Source organism: Stegodyphus dumicola, chromosome 6 (assembly GCF_044657685.1).
Source record: "Stegodyphus dumicola isolate Sdum_Otavi_A_Nest chromosome 6, ASM4465768v1".
NCBI classification, from domain to species: domain Eukaryota; kingdom Metazoa; phylum Arthropoda; class Arachnida; order Araneae; family Eresidae; genus Stegodyphus; species Stegodyphus dumicola.
This window is the reverse complement of record NC_140773.1, coordinates 102,660,503-102,685,070: the sequence shown is the minus strand read 5'-3', so window position 1 is coordinate 102,685,070 and position 24,568 is coordinate 102,660,503. Positions and strand designations below refer to the sequence as shown.

At 33.8% G+C, this 24,568-nt stretch overlaps 1 protein-coding gene across 4 annotated transcripts in view; it reads right to left on the bottom strand.

The window, feature by feature from the left end:
• The window catches only part of Nup214 (nuclear pore complex protein Nup214), a 272,097-nt gene that overhangs the window by 22,803 nt on the left and 224,726 nt on the right, over window positions 1–24,568 (bottom strand). For all 4 annotated transcript variants that reach the window (XM_085818717.1, XM_085818716.1, XM_085818718.1 and 1 more), the window contains one exon: window positions 15,402–15,541. In XM_085818717.1, coding sequence (XP_085674843.1) covers window positions 15,402–15,541 — 140 coding nt within the window. The remainder of the gene's footprint in view (window positions 1–15,401; window positions 15,542–24,568) is intronic.

The following is a 24,568-nucleotide window of genomic DNA, read 5'->3' as shown; positions in this document are numbered from 1 at the left end:
AGCCACACGTAGAAAATTTAAACTAAACTATACTTGGAAGGAAACATTTAAGGAATAAGGTCCATACTGTTGTAAATTAATCAAGCATTTGAAAAATATCTTTTGCAACTCACTTCTTCTAGTAACGCTTGTAACGCAAAGGCGCGCGCCAACCACGGCCAAATAAGATATCCCATAATCCTCTTGTTCTATTCTTTATTTCTTTTATTATTACTCTCTTGCCTGCTTGTATGTATCTTTAATGTATACGTCGCTTCAGATATCCTTCAGTACAGCCCATCAAAAATTTTCCCCAAAAAATACCGCCAAGCATGCGATAAATGATAGAATGTAGCAACCCATACCATTCTGCAAACGCAATGTAAACAACCGTAAATTTTTTCTGGAAAGCAGTAAGAGGTTACAGCTAACACAGTAATCAATTACATTTATTCAATTTAAATATAAATTATGAGATATCCATTTACACAATGTTAAATGTACGTGCTCCTGTATTCTTATTTTACTGGCATAACTTTCTCTTAAAATTTGTCTTATGCTGCATTGCACAGGAAAATACAACATTTTTTTTTTTTTTTTGGCTACTTTAGAGGCGAGATTTTTGCATTTAGTTATGGCTTGCTCTAAACCTGCTGTTAGTGATGTTGTAATTAAGTATCAGGAGATCTTAAAGGAAAATTTAAGCTGGGAGATTTCAAACAAGCCTAACAGTTTGGGAAAGCCAGGTATTCCAAACATATATTTTATATACTATAAATTAACAGGAGAGCATGACCTTTTTAGAGGATTTTTGATGGATTGTGGCTTATTTTATTATTATTATTATTATTATATTTTTTTTTCCAGAGTAATCTCGTAAAATTCTATTCTTTTCTTTTTATAACTTGTTATTCGTTAAGGGCGAAATATCTGAAGATTTTCTGCATTGTTCTTAAAATTACATACTTTTAACCTTAATCACTTTCATTAATCATTCCTTAATACAGTCAAAAGTCCTTAATCCGGAGTGATCTAAAATCCGGACCTCAAAGCTACAAACTTTCTACGCGTGTGTTTACACATGCGCATACTTTTATGCATGTGCATATGCGTTTACGCATGCACATTTAATGTATAACGTACGGTATAAGCTAAGCTAAAATTATCTAATTATCTATTTCAGTTAATGTTGCTGATTGCATTGTTCCTTAATCTTTGAATTGGATCCGGCTTATTATTTTTTGCAAACTATTAGAGCAATTTTACAAAAGTAAGCTTGAACTTTCGATTATGTCAAAAAGAATTCCCGTTTCTGGAGCTGCCAAAGGATCTAGAAAGCGAAAGCATGTTTTGATGTCTATCAAACAAAACGTAGAATTGCTGCCAAAAATAGGTAAAGGTATATCCTTTTTTTTCTAACCATTCCGAAATCTGTTTATCAATTTCATGCTGCTCTGCAGGGGGAGGGGCGTCGCAGTGTGCAATGAACTGGAAGTTGATCTGTCAGCACTATCCTTATCTTCAGGGCAGATGTTTTTATTTTATTTGGCTTATAATTCCTTACTAAATGTAGTATTTCATCTTGATGTACTCCGTCTTTGATAAGATTTAAATAAAATTCCTTGTCATTATAAATATCACGAATACACATCAAATAGTTTTCTGGTTGCAATTTTCTAATTTCGACTATGCGTAATGTATGCTTTACACATGTGCACGTTGAAAGAAATGTTTAATAAAGTAAACAAATAAATATTAAGCTTTTTTTTTTTTTGTAAATTTTTATACCCTTTAGATCATAATTGCTCTTTATTTCATAAATTACGGCTTCATATTTTTAATTGTATACTTTGTGCATGCCATGTTACCAGATTTAAATTGATGATCTATAATCCGGAAAAACCGATAATCAGGAATCGTCGAAGTCCCAATGAGTCTGGATTAAAGATTTTTGACTGTATTTTTTTTTTCTTTTAAAATCGTGTATGATAGTCATAAATTTATTTCTATTATCCACGATTTCTGGTGAAAACAAGATGGTCGCCTTTTTTGAAATACGGAGTTTCGTCGGAAATCTTGATAGCAACCATTTTTCAAAACACGGTATTTAATGCATTTTGGAGCCAAAAAAATTCGCTATATTTTGAAGGTGTGCTATACTGAAGCTGTTCCGTCGCTTCTTATTATTTTAGTTAAAACAGAATAAACATGAGTTTTATATGAATATGCTTTTCTAATATTAATGAATACAATTAAAAACATCCCTTAGAACAAGTTCAATTTCGGAGTTTAAACCCACGCTGCTGAACACATGAATAAAAGGTAAACAAAGTTTGCTATCTTTATTCTTCATTGATTATGAGATTCATGTTGTAAATCCCAAAACTAAAATTTAAATCTGTGCATACACAGTCAAAAGTCTTTAATCCAGACGTCCACAATCCGGAATGATCTATAATCCGGACCTCAAAGCTACAGACTTTCTGTGCATGCGTAAATGCATTAATGCATTTAGACTAAGAAACGTCTGATGGTTTTACATTTTTACCCAGGCCTCCTTGTCCATCCCTGGTGTTATCCACATATGATGGGAAGACCTCTTGGCACATACATACATAAGATATAATTTTCTATAGTGGTGGATGTGAATGGATGAGATCTGTCATTTCACAGCTTCTCTGAGAGCATTGGATATCCTTTCAGACTCTTCCCGAAAACAAAAGGCTGGATTTTGAAGCTCTGTCCGAGGCGTTGAAGCTGTGCTTTGGGGAGAAGTACTTCATCAACTGCATCTGGGATAATAAAATACAGAAGGCTCTACGAATGGTGGATGTCAAGGACTTAAAAAGCGCTCTGGTGTAGGCCGTGAAATTCAAGGAAGCAACTTGCTGCAAGTTGCTTCCTTGAATTTCATTCCTTGAATTGCTTGCTGCAAGCAAGCAACTTGCAGGGATCACCACCCAGTCTACTCAAGTACACCAGACAGTGGATCAAGTGATGGCTCGTTCAGATGATTTATCCAAAGTCAATGCTTTGATACAGAATAGGAGTGAGAAGAAACTAACCGTAAAGTGTTGGAACTGTGAAGCTCAAGGATATATAGACGATGGAACTATATGTAGTTCTATAACACCTCAGAGCATCGAAAATAAGACAAACATTTTAAACAGACAAGGTCAATGCCTTGGGACAGAAAAGGAGTGACAAGAATCCACCCCTTAACTGCTGGAACTGTGTTGGGGAAGGCCATATATGTAGGAACTGCAGAACACCCCAGGGCATGGAAAATAAGACCATTGTGCAGCAATGATGAAGGAAACAAATTAATGGCCATATCACAAAAAGGAATTTGAAGGATAAGATGAAACCCCATTTCAAAGTGCTTCATATTTTTGCAACGAGTGGTGGCAATAATGGACTCTTCACCATGGGATATATCAATTGAGTTCCTTGCAGTATGGTGATCAATACAGGAGCAAATGTTACCATCATTCAGAAAGATTTACCTTTAGCTCAGCAGTTTAAAGATGAACTCATTTTGATACAACCTGTGTTACCCTCCACTCTGCATCTGGTGATAAAATTGACACAGAGGGAAGTTAAACGTTAACATCACATTTGGAAGTCACACGGCATATGTGGCAAACATTACAGATTCTTTTATACTTGTACTGTACTTTCTAAGGAAATACTATTTTTTCTTGGACTTTAAAAATAACAAACTGCATCAGCCTCTGAAGACTTAACTATCCATCATCAGGAGGGATCCCCACCTGGAAATGCTGACATTTTGTCTGGAAGACCCTACTCAGAAAGCTGCCAATATCGTACCATGGTTGAAGAGAAATATGAGAAGATTTATAAGGTTGCATGACAAATTACAACATCAACATTGGCTGATTAAGACCTATGGAGTGACAAAGAAGTCAGGAATGACCAGCTGGAAGACGGTGACATTAAATGGAATTAATTGAGTTTTCAAACAGAAAACCTACCTGGCAGGACTTTCTATCTATAGTTCTACAACAAAACAATACTGTGCTCTCTCGGGCTCACTTAATATTCAAAACGCCATTTTGTACTGGAAATTTGAATAGTATGATGGAAAGACTTTCCGATGGCAGATGATACTTCCAAGATCTCGGATTCCAGATGTCCTTATAGAGCTACATAGTAGTTCTACAGGAGGCCACTTTGGAATAATGAAGACTTTGCAGAGAGTTTGAGAGCGCTTCTATTGGAGTAATGCAAAGGATGACGTGAAAAAGTGGTGCGAATCTTGCGATACCTGTGCGGGACAGAAAACATGGAAGAAAAGAGCTGAGGCAAGCTGCAACATTACAGTGTAGGAGCACCTTTTCAACATGTAACTTTTGACATCCTGGGACTTTTCCCATAAACTTGTGATGGCAACAAATACATTCTCGTTGTCATAGGTTACTTCACCAAGTGGCCAGCTTAAGTGTCTCCAGAGTTGTAGCTACGGTTTTCAGCGGCCGGGGACAACTGAAGATTTCGCGCCTCCTACTGAGTCACAGTAGCAGAAATAATGATACAGCATTGGATTTCCAGGTTTGGAGTGTCTCTTCAGTAAAATGTCGATCAAGAAGAAATTTTGCATCGGCTGTAATTACAGAAGTCTGCAAGCTACTTGCATCAACAAAATCCAAATGACACCTTTACATTCCCAGTCAGACGGCATGGTAGAGAGGTTTAATCGAACCATCTTTAATAACCTCTCCTTGGTGGTGTTCAGAAACCAACAGGACTGGGACAAGAAATTACCACTCTTTTCACTAGCTTGTCCACGAGACCACCAGCTATTCTCCATCTCAGATGCTCTTCGGTCATGACCTTCGCCTGTCTTGTCATTTCTTGGTTGGTCGCCCTCCAGATGCGCATTTATCGCCTGAGGACTGCATCCAAAATCTCCAGGCCAGGTTTGAAGTGATACACGAGAGCAGGTCAACTTGGTGACAGAGATTATGAAGACCCGATACAACACAAGAGTGAATTTTGTTTCAACTGCATGCACCAAATCATGAGTGATTACAGAGGGCCGGCCTTCGTCATGGATGTTCGTACGCCCATCTTTAAACTCCCTGACCCATTTTTGGACTTTACTATCTCTCACTGCCTCAGTGCCATAAACTTCTATTATCTGGTGATGAATGTCTGCAGCCGATATGTTTCTTGCGGTCAAAAAATGGATAACAGATTGTATCTCACACATGGTGGGCGATTCAACCACCTTAAACATTTTAAAGATGCACAACAAAGCTTACACAACTGCTACAGAGCTGAAACTGGCCCGAGTCTGTTCGCAAAGGATGCTCATCAGTGGTGCAGCGACTTTTTGCGCCGTATGCGTGAACCAGGGAACTATACGCACCAACTGACCTTACTTAAAAAACAGCCCTCGTAACACCTTCAACAATTTTTCTTTTGTGCTTTGTATAATCAATTTCTTCTTAAATTATTTTTCTATGGACATCTGAATTTTCAGATTTAGTTAAAAAGATTTTTGTTGCTCTATAAAACTTCATGTATTTAAAGTGAGTAGAAAAAGCTGCTAATCTTATTTCCTAAATAATATACAGAATAACTTTAAAACATGAAACAATATATGGTGCACTGAAATACGTAAGCTGAATCATTAACTGCTAGCTTTCAAAATCTGTATTAGTACAGAGGTTCCTTTCTACAGATGCCTCTCTATATGAGAAGATCAGAATGATTTTTGTATTTTTTCATTCTGTGACCAGGTAAAGTGTGAAAACTACGCAGAAAATAAAGAAAAGAGAAATATATCTACAGGAAGATTCCTGGAATCAAAAGTAAAAACATTCAAATATATTTTTTCTTACTGAATTTTCCAAAAATTATCCAAATGATGAGAGAAACTGATTGCAATTTACATGTAAAATATGCCTACTCTGTACTAATACTAGAGGCACATTTTTAATTTTGTCCAAGACCGTTCTGGATTTTGAGCCATTAATCGTTAGATTTGTCTCCAAATCTTGCTAGAGCCATACAGGGTAAAAATTGTCTGAGAGAAAAACTACCTAAAGAGCTAATCTGCTGTCATAGTAGCCAAATTTATAAGAGCATGAATTTTTTTAAATAACTCCTTCTGTCCCCTTCTTCTAAAAAGTGATTCAGAAATTGGTTATGCTTCATTTATTATCCTGCTTATTTTTCTGAATCAAGATACAGTCAAAAGTCTTTAATCCGGACTCGTCGGGACTTCGGCGATTCCGGATTATAAATCATCAGTTTAAATCTGGTAAGATGGCATGCAGAAATTATAAAATTAAAAATATGAAACCGTAATTTATGAAATAAAGAGCAATTGTGATCTAAAAGGTATCAAAATTTACAAAAAAAAAGCTTAATATTTATTTTTTTACATTATTAAACATTTCTTTCAACGCGCACATGCGTAAAGCATACATCACGCATAGTCGAAATTAGAAAATTGCAACCAGAAAACTATTTGATGTGTATTCGTGATATTTATAATGACGAGGAATTCTATTTAAATCATATCAAAGATGGAGTACATGAAGATGAAATACAACTTTTAGTAAGGAATTATAAGCCAAATAAAATAAAAAACATCTGCCCTGAAGATAAGGATAGTGCTGGCAGATCAACTTCCAATTTATTATGCGACGCAACATCCCCGTCCTCTGCAGAGCAGCGTGAAATTGATAAACAGATTTCGGAGTGGTTATAGAAACAAAGAATATGCCTTTATTGAATTCCACTTTTTGTTTCATGGACATTGAAACATGCTTTCTATTTGTAGATCCTTTGGCAGCTCCAGAATCGGAAATTCTTTCTGACATAATCGAAAGTTCAGGCTTACTTTTATAAAATCGCTCTAACAGTCTGGAAAAAATAATAAGCTGGATCCAATCAGAAGATTAAGGAACATTGCAATCTGCAACATTAACTGAAATAGATAATTACACTCATGTCCATAAATTAAGGATAATTCGGAGTCGCACGGAAATCGAACTCTAAAATAAATATATCACCTGTAAAATCACTATACACATCTTCAAGAATCATATGCAAATTTCAGGAAATAACCAGATGACACCGATGGTACATCACAATGACGAGAGTGTAAGAGAGTGATATATAAGGAATACAGGCAAAGAAGTAAAATTGTTCGCAGGTGCTTTATAAGCATTTCAGTGCAATAACAGAATAGTTATGAATCAAAGGACGCATTTGGATGATTTTTTACGTGGTAGAATTATCGGCCGTCTGGAATGTGGGCGTACCCAACTGGAAGTATCAGACGAACTTGGAATTGCCAAGAGTGTCATCTCCAGGCTTTGGCAACGATTCTAAGATGATGGTAATGTGAGTAGTCGTTACAGCACAGGTCGCCCCAGAGTTACAAAGCCGAATGAGGACTGGTATTTGGCAGTTACTGCCAAAAGAAACAGGCGGAGCACAGCCTCAGACCTGTCTCATCAGCTCTCTTCAGCCACTGGTACGACAATTTCAAGGCAGACCATGTACAGACGCTTAGAGCAGATTGGTCTATATGCTCGTAGACCTGTCAGATGCGTTCCACTTACTGCAACTCACTGTCGCCTGCGGTTAGCCTGGAGTAGAGAGCATGCATTGTGGACACCGCAACAGTGGGCTTGTGTGATGTTTTCTGACGAGTCCAGGTTTAGCTTGCAGTCTGATTCTCGCCGGACGTTCATATGGAGAGCTCCAGGTACCCGTTACCAACAAGAAAACATCATTGAACGACACCATTACGGTGGTGCAGGAGTGCTCGTTTGGGGTGGAATTATTCTGGGTTCCAGAACTGACCCGCATGTTCAAATTGGAACCATGAGAAGCCAAATCTATCGAGACTTCATTCTGGAACAACATGTACGTTTGTTTCGGGGCACCATGGGCGTACAATTTGTGTTTATGGATGACAACGCCCTTCCTCACCGTGCAAACATCGTAAGCAAATGCCTTCAATCGGAGGATATCACCCGTATGGACTGGCCAGCATTTTCACCGGACTTGAATCCAGTAGAGCACGTGTGGGACATGCTTGGCCAACGAGTTGCAGCCCGTCAACCTCCTCCTACATGTCTACCGGAACTTCGGAGAGCATTGCTTTTTGAGTGGTGTAATATCCCCCAAGATCAGATCGATAATTTGATACTCAGCATGCCTAGGCGTTGTACGGACTGTATTGCATCGTCTGGGACACATACAATGTTTTAACAATCATACCAACCATGTAATATTGGTTTTTTTGTAATTTGCTCCAGGGAGAAAAAAATCGCTAATTTTTTTAATAATATCAAACATATAGCATCTTTTTTTGCTCTTTACCTTTTGTTTAATAAATAAGCTTTACAAATAAGTCAAATTTGTTTTGCTTCTAACTCTTCCTTTGCCTGATTTTGCATTATCCTTAATTTATGGACATGAGTGTAGATCATTTTAGCTTAGCCTATACCGTCCGTTATACATTAAATGCGCATGCGTAAACGTATTATGCGCATGCGTAAAGGCATTATGCTTTTATGCATGCGGAGAAAGTTTGTAGCTTTGAGGTCCGGATTATAGATTATTCGGGATTATGGATGTCCAGATTAAAGACTTTTGACTGTATTTGGAAGTCACCAAAACAGAAAGTAAAGACACTTAAAAAATGACAGGAAAATATCAAAAAATAAAGTTTTGAAAAAAAAAAAAAAAAAAGTTTTACGTCTTATGGTATCCCCCCCCCAAAAAAATATAGCTTTAAGTAAGTTATTTTCATGATTTTAACACTCACACGTGTAATTTTACTACCAAACACAACAGAAGAATTCAGTTCCCAAAAGGGAAGAGCTGTTACCTACATAATAAGGAGGAATGAATTAAAATGGAATCAGAATGTTCGCAAAGAGTATGTGAATTACAGTATGCATAACTAAATGTGAAAATGCTTGTCCACATGATTTTGATACCATTAAATGATGAGGGAAAATATCCTCCAAAATAGAATGAAATTTAACAAATTTAAATATAAAAGGAACATTTTAAGTATTGTTACAGTATTTTAATTAGCAAAATGAAAAAAAAAAAAATTATGAACTCTTTATAATGTTTCTGTTAATTATTTGTCCAATGCCATATTTCTAATCATAATATTTGGTAGGCCTCCTTCACTATAAAAAACATGCCAATGTAAAATTTTAAATTAAGCAAAAGAGTAGCATTAGTTTGTCATACACTTCCCCCCCCCCAAGGAAAAAGAAAGACGTATGTGTGATTGCCCTCAAAACTATTAGTAAATTCAAAATTTACATTGAACTCAAGTTCCTTTCTGACTAATTTTAAATGGAACCATTGAAACTAAAACCAACTTGGCGACTTAACTTGTTTGGCAACTTAACTTAGTTAACTTTTAACTTAGTAGTTTTAATATCATATTTTGACTTTATTTGGTTACTTAAATTATAAAATTATTCTATAATAGTTTGATCATATTAACAAAATTATTGATCACAATAAGCACTATATTTTCCATGTTTTTGTATACAAATGGCCAGGACTTTGTCAAATTGATAACAGTATAAGAATGATAATATTAAACCATGATCATATTAAATGATTCATGCAAATACACATGATTGAAATTGATACAACTTTTAGCATCTCCAAAAAGACAACTTCACTGACAACAGAGGGTAAATGCCTGAATTTTATGAAGACTTCAACCTAGCTGAAATGTTAATTGGCTAACATGGTTAAAATGAAGTTGATCAAATCATTGCTTTCAGCTCCAGCTGCAGAAGCAGAACGATCATCTACAAAATCATCCGTATCTTTATTTATGTTTAAACATGGTATTGGTGTGTCAAACTAGAATAGTTTTATCTCATTTTTAACTACATACTTCCATATTAATATATTGAAGCATAATTGTACAGTCAAGGTCGAAGTGATAACTGAATTGTGAAGTTTTGTGAAGTTCGACATTCCATTTTGTAAAGTTCGACATTCCATAACCATTTTGTGAAGTTCGACATTTAACATTCAGACATCCCAAAACTTTAATTACGGGATGGCTGATTGTTCATTATTGTATACAATGCCAAACTGAGATGGCTCCATATTAATTTAAAGTGTTAACTCATATTCAGGATGGCAGTCACAGAAAAGAAAAAGAAATATAAGCTAAGTTAAGCTAACATGTTAAAAAGGTCAATTTTGTTACAAAAATGGCAATTTTCTTTAATTCATTTATTGGATAGATTATTTATTTAACTTTCCAAAATAGGTCTGCTTTTGTTTCCAAGTTAATTAGAAACCAAAATATTAGGATTTCATAAAACCCCGAAAACCGGAAATGGGCATTTAAATCACTAAAAGTCCACATTCAAAGGGTAGAAAGAGCCAGAAATGGACATAAGCAATTTTCCCCTTGAAATATAATTAAAAATGTTTTTAAAGAGAGGGAATTAAAAGAATCTTATATGTAATCCTTGTGGCAACATGAAATTATTTCAAATAAAATGCAACATTTTCATTATTTACATGTTGAAAGCGTATGTCTTCGCTAGCATATGAGTTCGGATTGGATTGGATTATTCAATTATGGCAAAGCACACGAGGGCTATCTGCCTAAAGGGAGGGATGCCTTCGTGGAGAACTTTTTAAGGGAAACTGGCTTGTATACACGTTACACATGGGGAAAACCACGAAAACGCCAATGCAGCCAGCCCGTTTGCGGGATTCAAACCTTGGACCGAACTACCAGAGTTCAGCGTCTTTACCACTCAGCCACTGATGGGTTTAGCATACGATTTCGCATTTGATTCGAAACATTACATATTGCAATTAGATTTATTATTATTTTAATAACATTTATAGTAAGGGTAATAAAAAAATCGAAGCCATGTTTGTAAATGTAAATGCGTAAGGAGCAAATTTATGAAACGCGTAGCGAAGGAAATCGAAAATAATATTAATGAAGCAATTCCCATTGACTGAACCAAAAACGTTGCTCATCAGCAGGAGATATTTTCGAAGCGATCTGTGACATGAAAGATATTTATGTTTAAATAGTGTCACCAAGTATGAATGCATAAGTCATATTCGGAAGCACCCTTCCCGAGTTAGAAAATGGAGGGGGTAACAAAAAGATCTGATGGAAGGGTCAAGGTTACTCACTAACGGATGCCTTTATTTTAAACTTCAAAATGGAGTTAAAATCATGAACAATGAATTGAAAGTGCAGCAATTGCTCCATTTGTTAGTATAAGCTTCCCAATTCCTCTAGTGCAAAACAACCTATGCATGGTTAATGCCGAGATGGACCAGACATTTGTTGTAAATATCAGTGATCTGTATCAGCTGGAAGAATGTACACAAACAAATCCAAAGGACTGCCAAAGAATATAATTAGTATTCTTAAGCCTGTATATAAAAAGCTATGTGAGCAGAAACTCTTATAAAAGTTCTTACAAGGAAAGACACAAAATGAGAACGAAATTTTAATGACATTTTTTGGAAATTTATACAAATGGATGACTTTGTGGAATTACAAACTCTTAAATTGGGGGCATATATGACTGTTATACAATTTAACAGAGAATTTCGAGGCTTACTAGATATTTAAATTTGTATAGGTATGCAACATGGTGAATATGCAGTCGAAAAGCTTAGTAAGCTCGACATGGAGCATATAAGTGAATCAAAATATGACTCACTACTCAGAGTAAAAACTGCCATAAGAAACAAATAGGCTGATTATAAACAGCAAAACATATAAAGCTGAACAAAAGGAAGGTGTAACCTATAGATATGGGGAGTTTTAGGTATCTGTATGAAGCTTTAATAATAAAAATATAGCATTTTTAAACTTTAAATTCATTTTTCTCAAAATTTGCTTACTTGGTGCAAAAATAAACCAAATTATTATTATTTTATTTTTATGAAACACTGTATACTTAATCTACATACAGTTATCTAGAGAATGACGTACTAGAATATTTATATGTTAAATATTTTTCAAATTGTGGCCTGTTATTAAAATAATGACATTTTGAATTTATCGAAAATCTCATAAACAAAATTCAAAATGTTGAATTTCTTTTGTTTTTGAAGATATCCTTTAAATTATATGTTATTCCCTAGATAAAAGAATGCAATTTATTACTGTATGACTTTTTTATATACTTTTCATATTTTTCCATATTCAATGTTTCAAATTGTTTTAAAATTTGCTTAAAATTTCATGTGTATTTAATATTTTTTCCAGGATAATAATAGTATATATTAAATTTTAATATTCCATAATCTCTGTAGAAAATAAATGAAAAAATGTGTTTATAGTATATCTACACTGCTTTTTTGAAAATAAGTGCTCCAAATGTGGTCGGCATGGTGGCTTTCACAGAAAAGAAATTTGACTTCGTAAATTTTGGTCTAAATTAAGAATTTTTAAGAACCAAAAAATGTTTAAAAAACCTAGAGACCAAAATAGAGAGAACTAAATATGAGCGGATTACAACTGAAAAGATAACTACTAATATGGCCTGTAATAATAAAGGCAAGCTGAGAAAGAGAATCTGCTATACATTTCAAAATTTATCTTTTGAGGTTATAATATGCACTTGTTTTCACTTCTAAAGTTGTCTGGAGGCTGAGGTTGATGCTGAAGATGGTTTTATTTAATAAGCTCTTTATAAAGTATTATTTTGCTTTTCATGGAATTTTCAATAAATGTTTAAAATTAGAACTTTTAGAAGTGTTTCTACTTAACATATATTTCCTACTCATAGTTGCCATCGTTAAAATATGAAAAACTGGAAAATTCTTCTTTAAAAAAAAAAAAAAAGAAAAAGAGTTTCTATTAGGTTTTTGCAATGTATGGTGGCATCACTTCAAAAGAACTCTAAACTGACTTTGCTATAAAGTAAGCAACTACTTACTTTTTTATAGCATATGATTCAGTGTTCAACTTACATAAAATACATTAATATCTAAGTAGAGGTTATTCAACTAAAGTAAAACATAAACATAATAATATTTAATTAGGTATTCTAAATTTTTATGTTCTTTGGCTCATTTCATTTTGTAACTTTCTTCCCTGTTAAACTAGGAAATTTCTCAGTAATGGAGGTTCGAATTTAATAAAATACTTTTAAACATGATGAAAATAAAATTAATATACTTACAGGTGTGTGGATAAACTTAGCAATGTACCATATACTGATGCAAAATTAAATTAAATATGTATATTTAGTGATTAAGTATTGGTTGAATTTTCATATAAAGCTCTACAGTTGGCTGTGGTAGAAAGACATTTTGGATCAAATAAAATGTAATAAAAATTATGTTGAAAATAAATAGGAAAGGAGGAATTATACTTGCACAACTCAAATCCGATTAATTCAATAAATTTCATATATTGTTGAGAACCACTTTCAATACAGGCATTGGGCAAAGTTAAACATTGGGAAATTATACCAAGAGACCTAGATGTGATAAAAAAACAAGAAGTCTCCCAGTAAAACCAAGAGAGATGTCAGCTATACACACCACTTCTGCTTAAGCAACCTGTACAGCTGTTCACTATGACCTATGCTTGAATTTTGCCTAATTTTAAATACAAATGCTTACTAATAAAGTGGAAATTAAAGAAATTAATCATGAGACATGAGCAATAGATTGGTATAATATTTTGAAAACAAAACTGTGCATTATAAATAGATTTTAAAAAATTCAAGAATTAAAAATATGCAATATTTGCCAAAAATCACTTTTATTTATTTTATTTTGAAAATAGCAAAATGGCCACAATATACATTTCAAAGGATGGTGGCAAAAATTGACCTTTTTCAGATGCTAAATTTTTCTCCGTAAATATGCTGGATTCATTTTCCCACACTACATAGAATAATAAATATTTAATAATATTCAAAAAGGGGGTTCAAAGGGTGAGGTATTTGAAAATTCTTTAAAAGTGTGGATTGGAATGATAATCATTTACTGCGAGATTCTGAATAATATGAAAATTTTAAAAGGCATATAATTCAACAGATGGAAGCTATTTTGAACAATTTTGTCTGAAGAGACTTGCAAAGAAGCCATTAATTGAAAATTATTAGCTTAAGAAAAAAATAACTTTATCTTTTTTTCAAAAATGCCAAACTCTGTTATTGTAATTTTTTGCAACTTTAACAACACAATATCTTACATATATCAAGTAAAGAAATACAAATTAAAAAGTTTAATTAACGTTGACAAATTTGAGCTGTTTTCTAGACAATCACAAACTGCAGCCATAAGTAATTCATATCAAGACACACTGCGGCCTTAAGTAATTCATATAACGTAACATCTTACTTTGGTCAACTAATTTTATTATTACACAATTTCCATACTGTTAAGAGTATTTTATGAATTTTTCTTACCACGTTCCAGCAAATGTATGCCCTAATATTTTTATGAACAACTATAATTTTTTTAGTGTAAGTATATGATAACAAAACTAATTTTCTTGGTTTTAAGTATCTTCTATATCCCCGCACTTTTAAATAGCTTTCACTTTTAATGGTGATAAAAACTTTTCCTTTTTTTTAAACATATTAATGTGTGTATCTGTAAAGAATCTTAGATTTCTTTTTTACATGCAGGCATTTTATGTGCCAAAAGTCTCTTGATTGCACATTTTAAATTACTAGTACTTTCTGATTATTTGAGCACTCATGAAAAATCAGCAACTTATTGGTGACTCATGAATTTGCAAAAAACAGTCACTTGACTAATTTTAGGGCACACATATATTGTTCATTTAAAAAATAATTAGAAAAAGAAGACTCTTTTAAGAAACACAAAGTTTTATATGGAATAGCAAAATTTATATGGCAGATATTTCTTTTTTACAGCCAGTGTGCCTAAAATAAAATTATATATAAAGAGTCAAATCAACATACATTCAAACATATGCATGGTACATGCATGTGCCTTATGGCTTTTATCTTCTTTATTCTTGAAAATATTCCACAAACATATTAATTTTACTGAATGTTGAAGCCAGGAACTGAATAATCAGAAAGAATCAAAATTCATTTCAGCTCCCTTCGATTTTGCCTGATGAAAATTAAATTATATTGCTAAATACAAAGATTAAATAAATTAATAGAATGCTATGCACTCAGATGGACTTGCATTTCAACAATACAAAACATATAATTAAACAGCATATTACACAGTCCTTACAATTTACACATAATAAGACTATGAAAAGTCATTCATAAAGAAGTAAATTAACTTCAAGATCATAAATAACAGAAAAATGCTTATTGCATATGCAGTGAATTAATAAATTTTATCATTTGCAATGTTACACACTTCAATTAAAAATAAATTTTCTCCCTCATGCTTACTATTATCAGTACTTGTTTTTCCAGATGTAGCACCTCCAAAAACATTCTTTGAAGCATTTTCTGTGCTAGGTTTTCCTCCAAGGCCACTAAAGAAAGAACCTTGTCCAAAAATGCTCCCAGAAGATTGGCCAAAAGTGGAACTGCATTTTAGAAACAATATAGAATTTATGAGGTAACAGTAATAGCAAAAAATATATGCATCAATTCCGAAAGCAGAATAAAGCTCTAATATACTCTTTAATTGCCATTCATCTGATACTTCTTTAACTAATCTAAGAATAAAGTGATCAGGAAAAGTAGATACTATGCATATGGGGCAGAGTAAATTATTGAAATGAAAATGGCAGATAAACCAGAATTCAAAATTCAATCCCCAATAAAATTAAAAATTAGTTTGTCATTAATTTCAAATGAAGAATCTCAAAGGGTTCTAAGATAGAAATAATTTAATTTCAAAGAAAGATGATCAAATCACTTCTCTTTCAGAATGCAATAATATTCTTAATTTGAAATTAACACTAGAAAAAATACTGATGATTTCAGATTTAATTTTGAATGTCATGTCCTTATATGCTTTATTTGTGATTTAGGCTGCTGAAGTTTTCCAAATGTACATGATATATATACAAACACATTTTTAAAACTATATTCGATTATGAAAAGGAGTAGTAATGTATTGTATACCTATACTATATACGGTCTAAAACCATCATTTTGATTGCATTATGGAAAACAAGCAGAAATGTTTAAAACAAATGATCCTAATAAGCGTGATAAATCTATGATTAAACTGTGGATTGCTGCCAACATAAGCTTTATATATATGTTAAATGCTTCTCCATGTTTAGGAGAGCATGAAATCTGCACTTTCAGGCTGTACTGTTCTACACTGCACTTCAAAAATTAAGGAACAACATGTTTTTCAAAGCTCATCATTACAAAAATGTCAGTAACATTTATATTCACAATTTATATGCATGATAGTAACAATGTTTAGGAAAATATATGCAAAGACATTAGCTAGTACTTTTATTTTATAGAATTTTATAGAAATGGATACTTATGTAAGAGTTGGAAAAAAAATGCAAAAAATATACGTTTTGTTCACAAGTGTTGATATTTAATAGTTATTAGCAATTTCACTGACAATATCCAGGTCTACCAATGTCCAGGAGAAGTTGGAAATGGGAATGTCACAAGCTGATGCTCCTAGATGTCTCAGTGTCTCTCGCAGATTCTAAATCTGAGGATTCTGCGTCTAGAAGACATGTTCCAGGCAGATCAAGAGTTAACCCCTCCAGAAGACCATTACTTAGCTCTTTTGGGCCGAAGGAATAGCAAAGTTACTGTGCCTGAGCTTATGGCAGATTATTTAGTGGTCACAGGAATCTCAGCTACTACAGTGTGCAGATGCCTGCACAATACAGGTCTGTATGTTAGACGACCAGTTGTTAGTGTCCCCTTGCTGTGAGGACAGAGAGCTGCCTGTTTATGTTGGGCAGGAGAACACGTCTCCTGGACCACTCAGCAATGGGCTTCGGTTCTTTTCACAGAAGAGTCCATGTTCACATGGGACAGTAATTCAGGTCGTCAGCTGATCTGGAGGGAACAACGCACCAGATACAACCAATGCCACATTGTGAAATGAAGTGTTACAGAATTGTTAATGTGTTACAGAAGTGGTGGAACAATGGTTTGACCTGGCATCTCTCTCGGTGGTTACACTGACGTGCATGTGTTCCATGAAGGAACTTTGACCGGTGTGAGATATCAAGACGAGATCCTTGACCAATATATTCGCCCATATGCCGCTGCTTTTGATCCTGGATTTCTTCTGATGGACAACAATGTGTGACTGCATCGTGCTCAGGTTGATGAAGAATATCTTGAGGGTCATGGTATAGAGCGGGTGGGATGGCCAGCTCAATCCCCAGATCTGAATCCAATACAGCATCTTTAGGACTACCTTGGGAGACAGGTTGTTGCTTTAAATCCTCCTCCAAGGTGCTAGATGAGCTTGAACTCCATGTCTGGTTGTTACTTCCCATTTCACTGACTGACAACTTAATTGACAGCATGGAATGTCGCTGCCACCAATGTATTGCAGCTAGAGGTGAACACATTCCTTATTAGGACCCATTTTTGTAAAGTTACCACCACATTTTTTCTCCAAAACTGTGATATACTGTTTCTCCTAGACTGGATTTCTCTGCCAAGAGTGCATTCTTTTGTTGTAATTCATGTTTGTGTTGATCTTAAGAAGCATTCTACATCACATTCATTAAAGAACTATTTCATGAACATGTCCGCTAAATTTCTTGTTTCTATGTTGCTTCATTCTCAAATTAGATACCAAAAGCATGTTGTTCCTTAACTTTTGGAGGGCACTGTATATACGAGGGCCATCCAGGAAGTAGATTACGTTTCCGTCTGTGTCCGCTAGGGGCGGGGCTAGCGCGGCCATCTTGGGGTCAGAGCGTTGCGCAGCTCAGTCTGCATCTAGCCGTGCTAGTGAGAGGTTCGTGCTGTGCTCCGTTCAGATACTGTGACGGTTTGAAATGTCTGTGTTAATTGAAAATCCCGCGAGCTGCGAGGTGCGCTCAGTAATAAGGTTTCTGACTGCAAAAAACTGTAAACCGATAGAAATCTATCGGCAGCTTCGTGAAGTGTATGGGGACAACATTATCACTGAAGGTGGAGTGCGTCAGTGGGTCATAAGATTTCAAAATGGCCGAACCAATGTTCACGACGAAGATCGAAGTGAGAGACCCAGCATAGTGACCGCCGAACTTCTCGAAAAAGTCGATGCTAAAGTCCGTGAAAATCGAAATTTCACAATAACGGAACTTTCTTTGAGTTTTCCACAAATTTCGCGAAGTTTGTTGCACGAAATCATCAGCGAAAAGCTTGGTTACCACAAGTTTTGTGCAAGATGGATTCCAAAAATCTTGACAGAGGACCACAAAAATCAGCGAATGGCTGCAGCGTTGAACTTTTTGGACGCTTACCATAAGGATGGTGACTCTTTACTCGATCGCATCGTTACTGGTGACGAAACATGGGTGAAACATGTGAACTGTGAAACGAAATTGCAATCAATGCAGTGGGGGCACACAAGTTCTCCCCAAAAACCCAAGAAATGCATGCAAACAATGTCGGCAAGGAAGATGATGGCGACTGTTTTTTGGGACAGAAAAGGTGTAATTTTGGTGGACTTCCTGGAAAAGAGGCACTACAATAAACTCTCAAAGGTATTGCCAAACTCTCCAAAAACTCAGAAGAGCAATTCAAAACAAGCGCAGAGGAATGTTGAGCTCTAAGATCTTGTTGATTCACGACAACGCCCGGCCCCACACGGCAAATGTCACTCGTAAAGTTCTTGAATCTTTTAAGTGGGAGTTGTTTCCTCATCCGCCGTACAGTCCCGACCTGGCACCGAGCGACTTCCACCTATTCCCAGCAATGAAGAAGTGGCTGGCTATGCAGCGTTTTGATGACGACGCACAGCTGCAAGAAGAGGTAACGAAGTGGTTGAAGGCGCAGGCGGTCGAATTTTTCGAAGAAGGAATTTCCAAGCTCGTACATCGCTACGATAAATGCCTTAATTTGTATGGTGACTATGTAGAAAAGTAGTATTTGAGTGTGGCTTTCATCTGTATATAATAAAATTTGTTTCCTATACTTTGTTTATTTTTTTATTCCAAAACGTAATCTACTTTCTGGATAGCCCTCGTACAATAGAATCATATGTAGTAAAAGTAAGAACACTACCACTGATATATATATACATATACATTATTACTTCCCTTAATCGTGCTAAACTACAGAATTTAAAAGAGCACTAGGTAGTGAAGTTTGTGTTAATTAGCCTATTATCTTATTATTTAACCCATACTATCATTTTTTACTTTCGTCAGTTCTCAGCAGGATTCAAATTACATGCATGTATATGAGAACAGAATTTCTAGTTAGAGAGATAATTTTGGCAGCAACACTGACTGAGGTATTTTCTTGCCCAGCTCTGAGAATTATGTTAGAAGAATTACTTGTTCAAATTAGTCTAGATTGAGAGAACTCTTCATAGACTTTTATTTGTGAATCTTCAGAGTTAAATTTATTATCAATTTTAACTTAAATTTTATGTTAAATTGAATCCTGCAGATTAAAGAGATTGTTTTGATTGTACAAGTTCTACATTTGTCAAGTTTAACATAAAAAAGTTTGTTCAAACCTTCTTCTGAGTTCACAATTGCTTACGTAGATGGGGCAATAAGTCACCGACAATCTCATTAGGTACCAGTTTAGTTAGCAGGCATAATGAAACAATCAATGTGAGAAATCCTGATGCTTTGAAGCATCGCCATCGTTCCTTTGTTTGACTTCTGCTTAAAAGCCCAATAACTGTACACTGAGTAAATATGAGTCCCAAATGAACAAAAATATGCTAGCCCTGAGCACTCTTCATCAAACTATTGACTTTAAAAAGTATAATGTTAACATTCTAGACAGAAAAGCTGAAAACTATTCAGCAAAGACAGGAAATCACAGGTCACTCTATAATATTTTTAGAGTTGCCTGAAATAAATGCTTGGATTGTGTACAAAGAAGCAACTGGAAGCACAATTCCTAGCTTGGATTGAAGACTCAAATTGGTGAGATTTTTTACTGCTGGTTTTCAAAGAATTCTGACAAAAAGATATTACTATTAAATGCATTTCCAAGTTCTCTTCAATAAGTTTTCGTTCAAGAATTTAAAATAATTTTTTGAGCACAATGTTAAGTAGGAAATGCAATAAAAACAGAACAACAAATATGTGCTACAAATGTAATAGAAATATTTGTGGGGAAAAGATAAAAATATAATTATATTGACTGTGAAAGTCAATGGAAATAGTGAATAGTGAAAGCAAAATATTGCTTATTAGGACTTGATAATGAAAAATAGAAACATGAATTTACCATTTCTCTCAGTATAATTGGTATATGTACTTTATTTAAAATCAAAGCAATTTATAAATTTTATTTTGCCTATTTTAACTATGTGTAATCTATGTAATCCCATTAATATGTCTTCATATTTAATTAGGTCAACTTAGGTCATAAGTAATATTAACTTACTTAAAATCTTTTTGGGATGGAGGGATCTCATTACATACACTCATAAAAACATGATATATAAATATATTATAATGTATGGCTATTCTTTATTGTTTATTGCCTAGAAATAATTCTAAATTATTTGAAATGAAACAAAATCGAACAATTGTTTACAAAAAGTAGGTTAAATATGTTACATTCTTGATTTTAACTCAACCCATCAAAATGATGGCTTTAGACTTTTAGTAAGGTAAAAAATCCTGTCTTTTTAATGCTAAAACAAGACTTGAGATAGAATTTTTGTAATTAATGAACTAAAACCTACTATAGCTTTTAATAATTTAAAATAATTGACAAACTAAAATCATATAACAATTTATATCACAATTGAATATCATACAAATTTCATTATGCTAATTAAAGCTCCCTTCAGATACACTGGTTTGCACTAAATATTTATTTATTCTCATCAACAAAATGTATTCATACATATATATCAACTACTCTTGAAAAGTTCATAGTTTCCTTAAAATGCCATAATTCAAGAGAAATCAAATGTATGTTTTCTGCATGGCAATTTGATACGATAACAAATAGCTAAAACTGCAGGTTTCTATTTACTTTATTACTTGCTACACACAAAAAAGGGGGAAAGGAAAAAGGAGAAAAAAAAGAACAACTTTTAAATTAACTTTTTCAGTTTCCCATACCAATTTTGCACTAGTCCCATATATTACATCATTATGCATATAACACACATAACTTGATGAAATTGCATGCTTAACATTAAAATGTGATTCATTAATAAATTATTCTGAGTTTCAATAAAGAGAAAAGTTAATGAATGTATCACTTTAAATTTACGATGTCAAACTTGTACAGCTTGCAAAGTATAACTACAGATAACTTTTCCTCCTCTGATCTAATACTTTTCTATTAATACTAAGTCATATAAATAACATTTTTCATTCTGATGATTTCGAAGGGTAGGAAGTATATCTTCCAAATGTAAATATTTTAACAAATACTAATGAAAACAATCTATATCCATCAAAGCCTTGCTTTTCAAGTGATTTAGAACAGCATTTTAATTTTTAGTCTGGCAAACTTCAGTGGTTCACCCAACTATCGTGAAAAATGATAAGGCATTTTTCAATTCAATCATTTTATAACATGCACTTTATATTTTTATATAATTTGTAAAATGTTATTAGCCTTTTATTCAGGAAGAGCTCTATTATGATATATACAAAGTTACGACCCAAACAGACAAAACAAATTCCCTGACTTTTCCAGGTTTTTCAGATGTGTTTCAATAAAATTAGAGACTATCCGCATAGTGTGAATGGGTAGTGCTGAAGGTAAATTAATTATGAAATCATTTGAAAACACAAAAATTTGCCAATTATATATGGCTTTATAATCCCCAAAGCATTGTTTTAATAAGTATAATAGAAGTTGTAGTTCAATAACTATAATAGGAGTTCTTCACTGAGGATTGAGATTAGAATCCGCCCAAACGGGGATTAAAATGTTTTTCTGCACACATTTTGCAGCTAAAGGAAGAAAGAAATCTATTTAATGATATTTTAAAATAAAATCAAGTATTTTATATTTACTTAGCAGCATAGATAAGTTAAAAATATGTGCACTAAATCCCGTGATGGTATGCCATATTACTGCTAGAATTAGTTTCACAAGTATGCCAGAAAAAATTGCCTGTTGGAAGTATTATTAACTAATAGTAAATAAATTTAGAAGGAAGTTTTTTTTTAATTTCCTAAAGACACATTAAACAATACGTATAACATTACAATAAAGTTAATTACTTAAGGATAAAAAACTGAATTGTAAAAATTGATGGTATTTTGGTGAATATAGATATATTAAATAGTTAGTTTAGATGACTGATTATTATTTTTCTTATTTTACTGCAATATGAAAAATAAGGCACTTAATAAAGAAGAAAATGTTTAAAAGATTTTGTTTTATACAAAAGGGGGGAGGGCAAAAATCTATTGTTTGAGGATCCCAGTATGAAATTCACTGACTTTTCCAAATTTTGACTAAAATATTTAAATTTACTGACTTTTCCCAGTTTTCTAGGTAGTGTGGCAGACCTGTGTATGTATATATTAAGAAAAGCTCCATTACAGTATATGAGGTGTGACGGAAAAAAAAAAAAAAAAAAAAAAAAAGGCTAAGTGTGTAGCTTAAAAACATAGTGAAGTTGGCAACAACTGTTTTGGTGATGTAATACCACATACCTCCTCTCTCCATGTGGCCAGTTTCAACTTAACCGACCATGCCAGTGGGGAGTACTGCATGACTGAGTGAACACGTGCAACTCCATTCTGCCAGAAATATGTCTAATGTAAAAACTGAACAACGAATCAACATCAAGTTTCTTGTGAAACTTAAGAAATCAGCCACAGAGGAAGTTTCAAATGCTAACTGAGGCTTATGGAGATGAAACTTTGTCTCATGCACATATGTTTGAATGGCATAAGCGGTTTTCAGGGAGAAGGGACAGTGTGGTAGATGATGAATGTTCTGGGTGCCCATGTTCATCATGATTGAATCAGCACTACTACATTGAAGTACTAAAAAGACTAGAAGGAAAAAAATTACTACCAAAAAAAAAAAAAAAAAAAAAAAAAAGAGGCCACAGTTGTGGAGTGATGGATGGCTGTTGCACTAGGACAATGCACCCGCTCACATGGCCCTATCTGTCAAGCAGTTTCTGACCAGCAAAAACATTACTGGGATGGGGGTATCCTCCTTATTCACTTGACTTGGCTCCATGTGACTTTTTTTATTTCCTAAAGTTAAATCTTACTTGGGGAACACATTTTACCTCAACTGAAGAGGTTCAGGCAAAAACAGAGAATATCATGTTACTGTTACCAGCAATGGCAGCAGTTACAGTTAATAACTATTACCAGCAATGGCAGCCTCGAATGCAGATGTGTATGAAAGCTGAAGGGAACTACTTTGAAGGTGATAATGTCATGGAGAACTGATTCTGTAAGTACAATGATTTATTGGACCAGTCTCCTTTGTGTGTGTCACACCTTGTATATTACATATACATACTTGCCAACCTATGACACTCAAAAATCAGGAGATTTTTTTAAGAAATCAGGAAATCTTTCACAATGTTAAAAATACTTTTTAAATGATAAAAATATAGTTTTTAATAATGAATTAACTTTAAATAGTTACTAAGTCTTAAATGCAAGCAAAACAAAAATACCTTAGACATAAAAACATTTTTATTACTTGCATCGTTAAAAAAAAAAAAAATTACACTTTAATCAGTTTTCATACAAATGTTATGGACAGTGGCAGATTTTGCTTTCGTTAAGAAAGGAACTTCATAATTTTGTTCATAGCAATTGCCACGTAGGCCTGCCAGGGTTGCCACTCAAACAGGAGAATGAAATTCCCTGACTTTTCCAGGTTTTCCAGGTGCGTTTCAAGAAAATTCCAGTCTATCCGCGTAATGTACGTTGGCTACGCTAAGAGGTAAATTATGGTATTACTTGTATTGTGTAGCAAATTCACTTAATTATTCAATAAATCCCAGAGGACATTTATTCTTAATTATTCTTGGTATACTTTGTTTGATAATTTTGTTTACTTTTCCACTTAAGAAACTTAATAAAATTTAAGATATATACATTGGATAACAAATGTATGTTTTATTTAATTATTACTCATGATCAACCAGTTCAACACGAGGCTAATCCGGTCCTTATAAATCACAACGCAATACTAAATAGTTAGGTTAGATTTTAGGTAAATTTAATTTGTGTGAGGTATGTTCTTAAAAAGCACCTTAACACTGGAAAACACAAATATAATTATAATAGTAGTTGTTTTCTCCATTGAAGATTGAGATTAGAATCTTCCCAATCTGGAATAAAAAAAGGCTTTTTTTTGCAGACATTCTGCAGCTAAACGAAAGAAAGAAATCTATTTTTATAAATTGAGGTATTTTATATTTAGTTCGCAGCATACATAAGAAAAAAATATGTGCATTAAATTTCGTGATGGTATGTCATCAT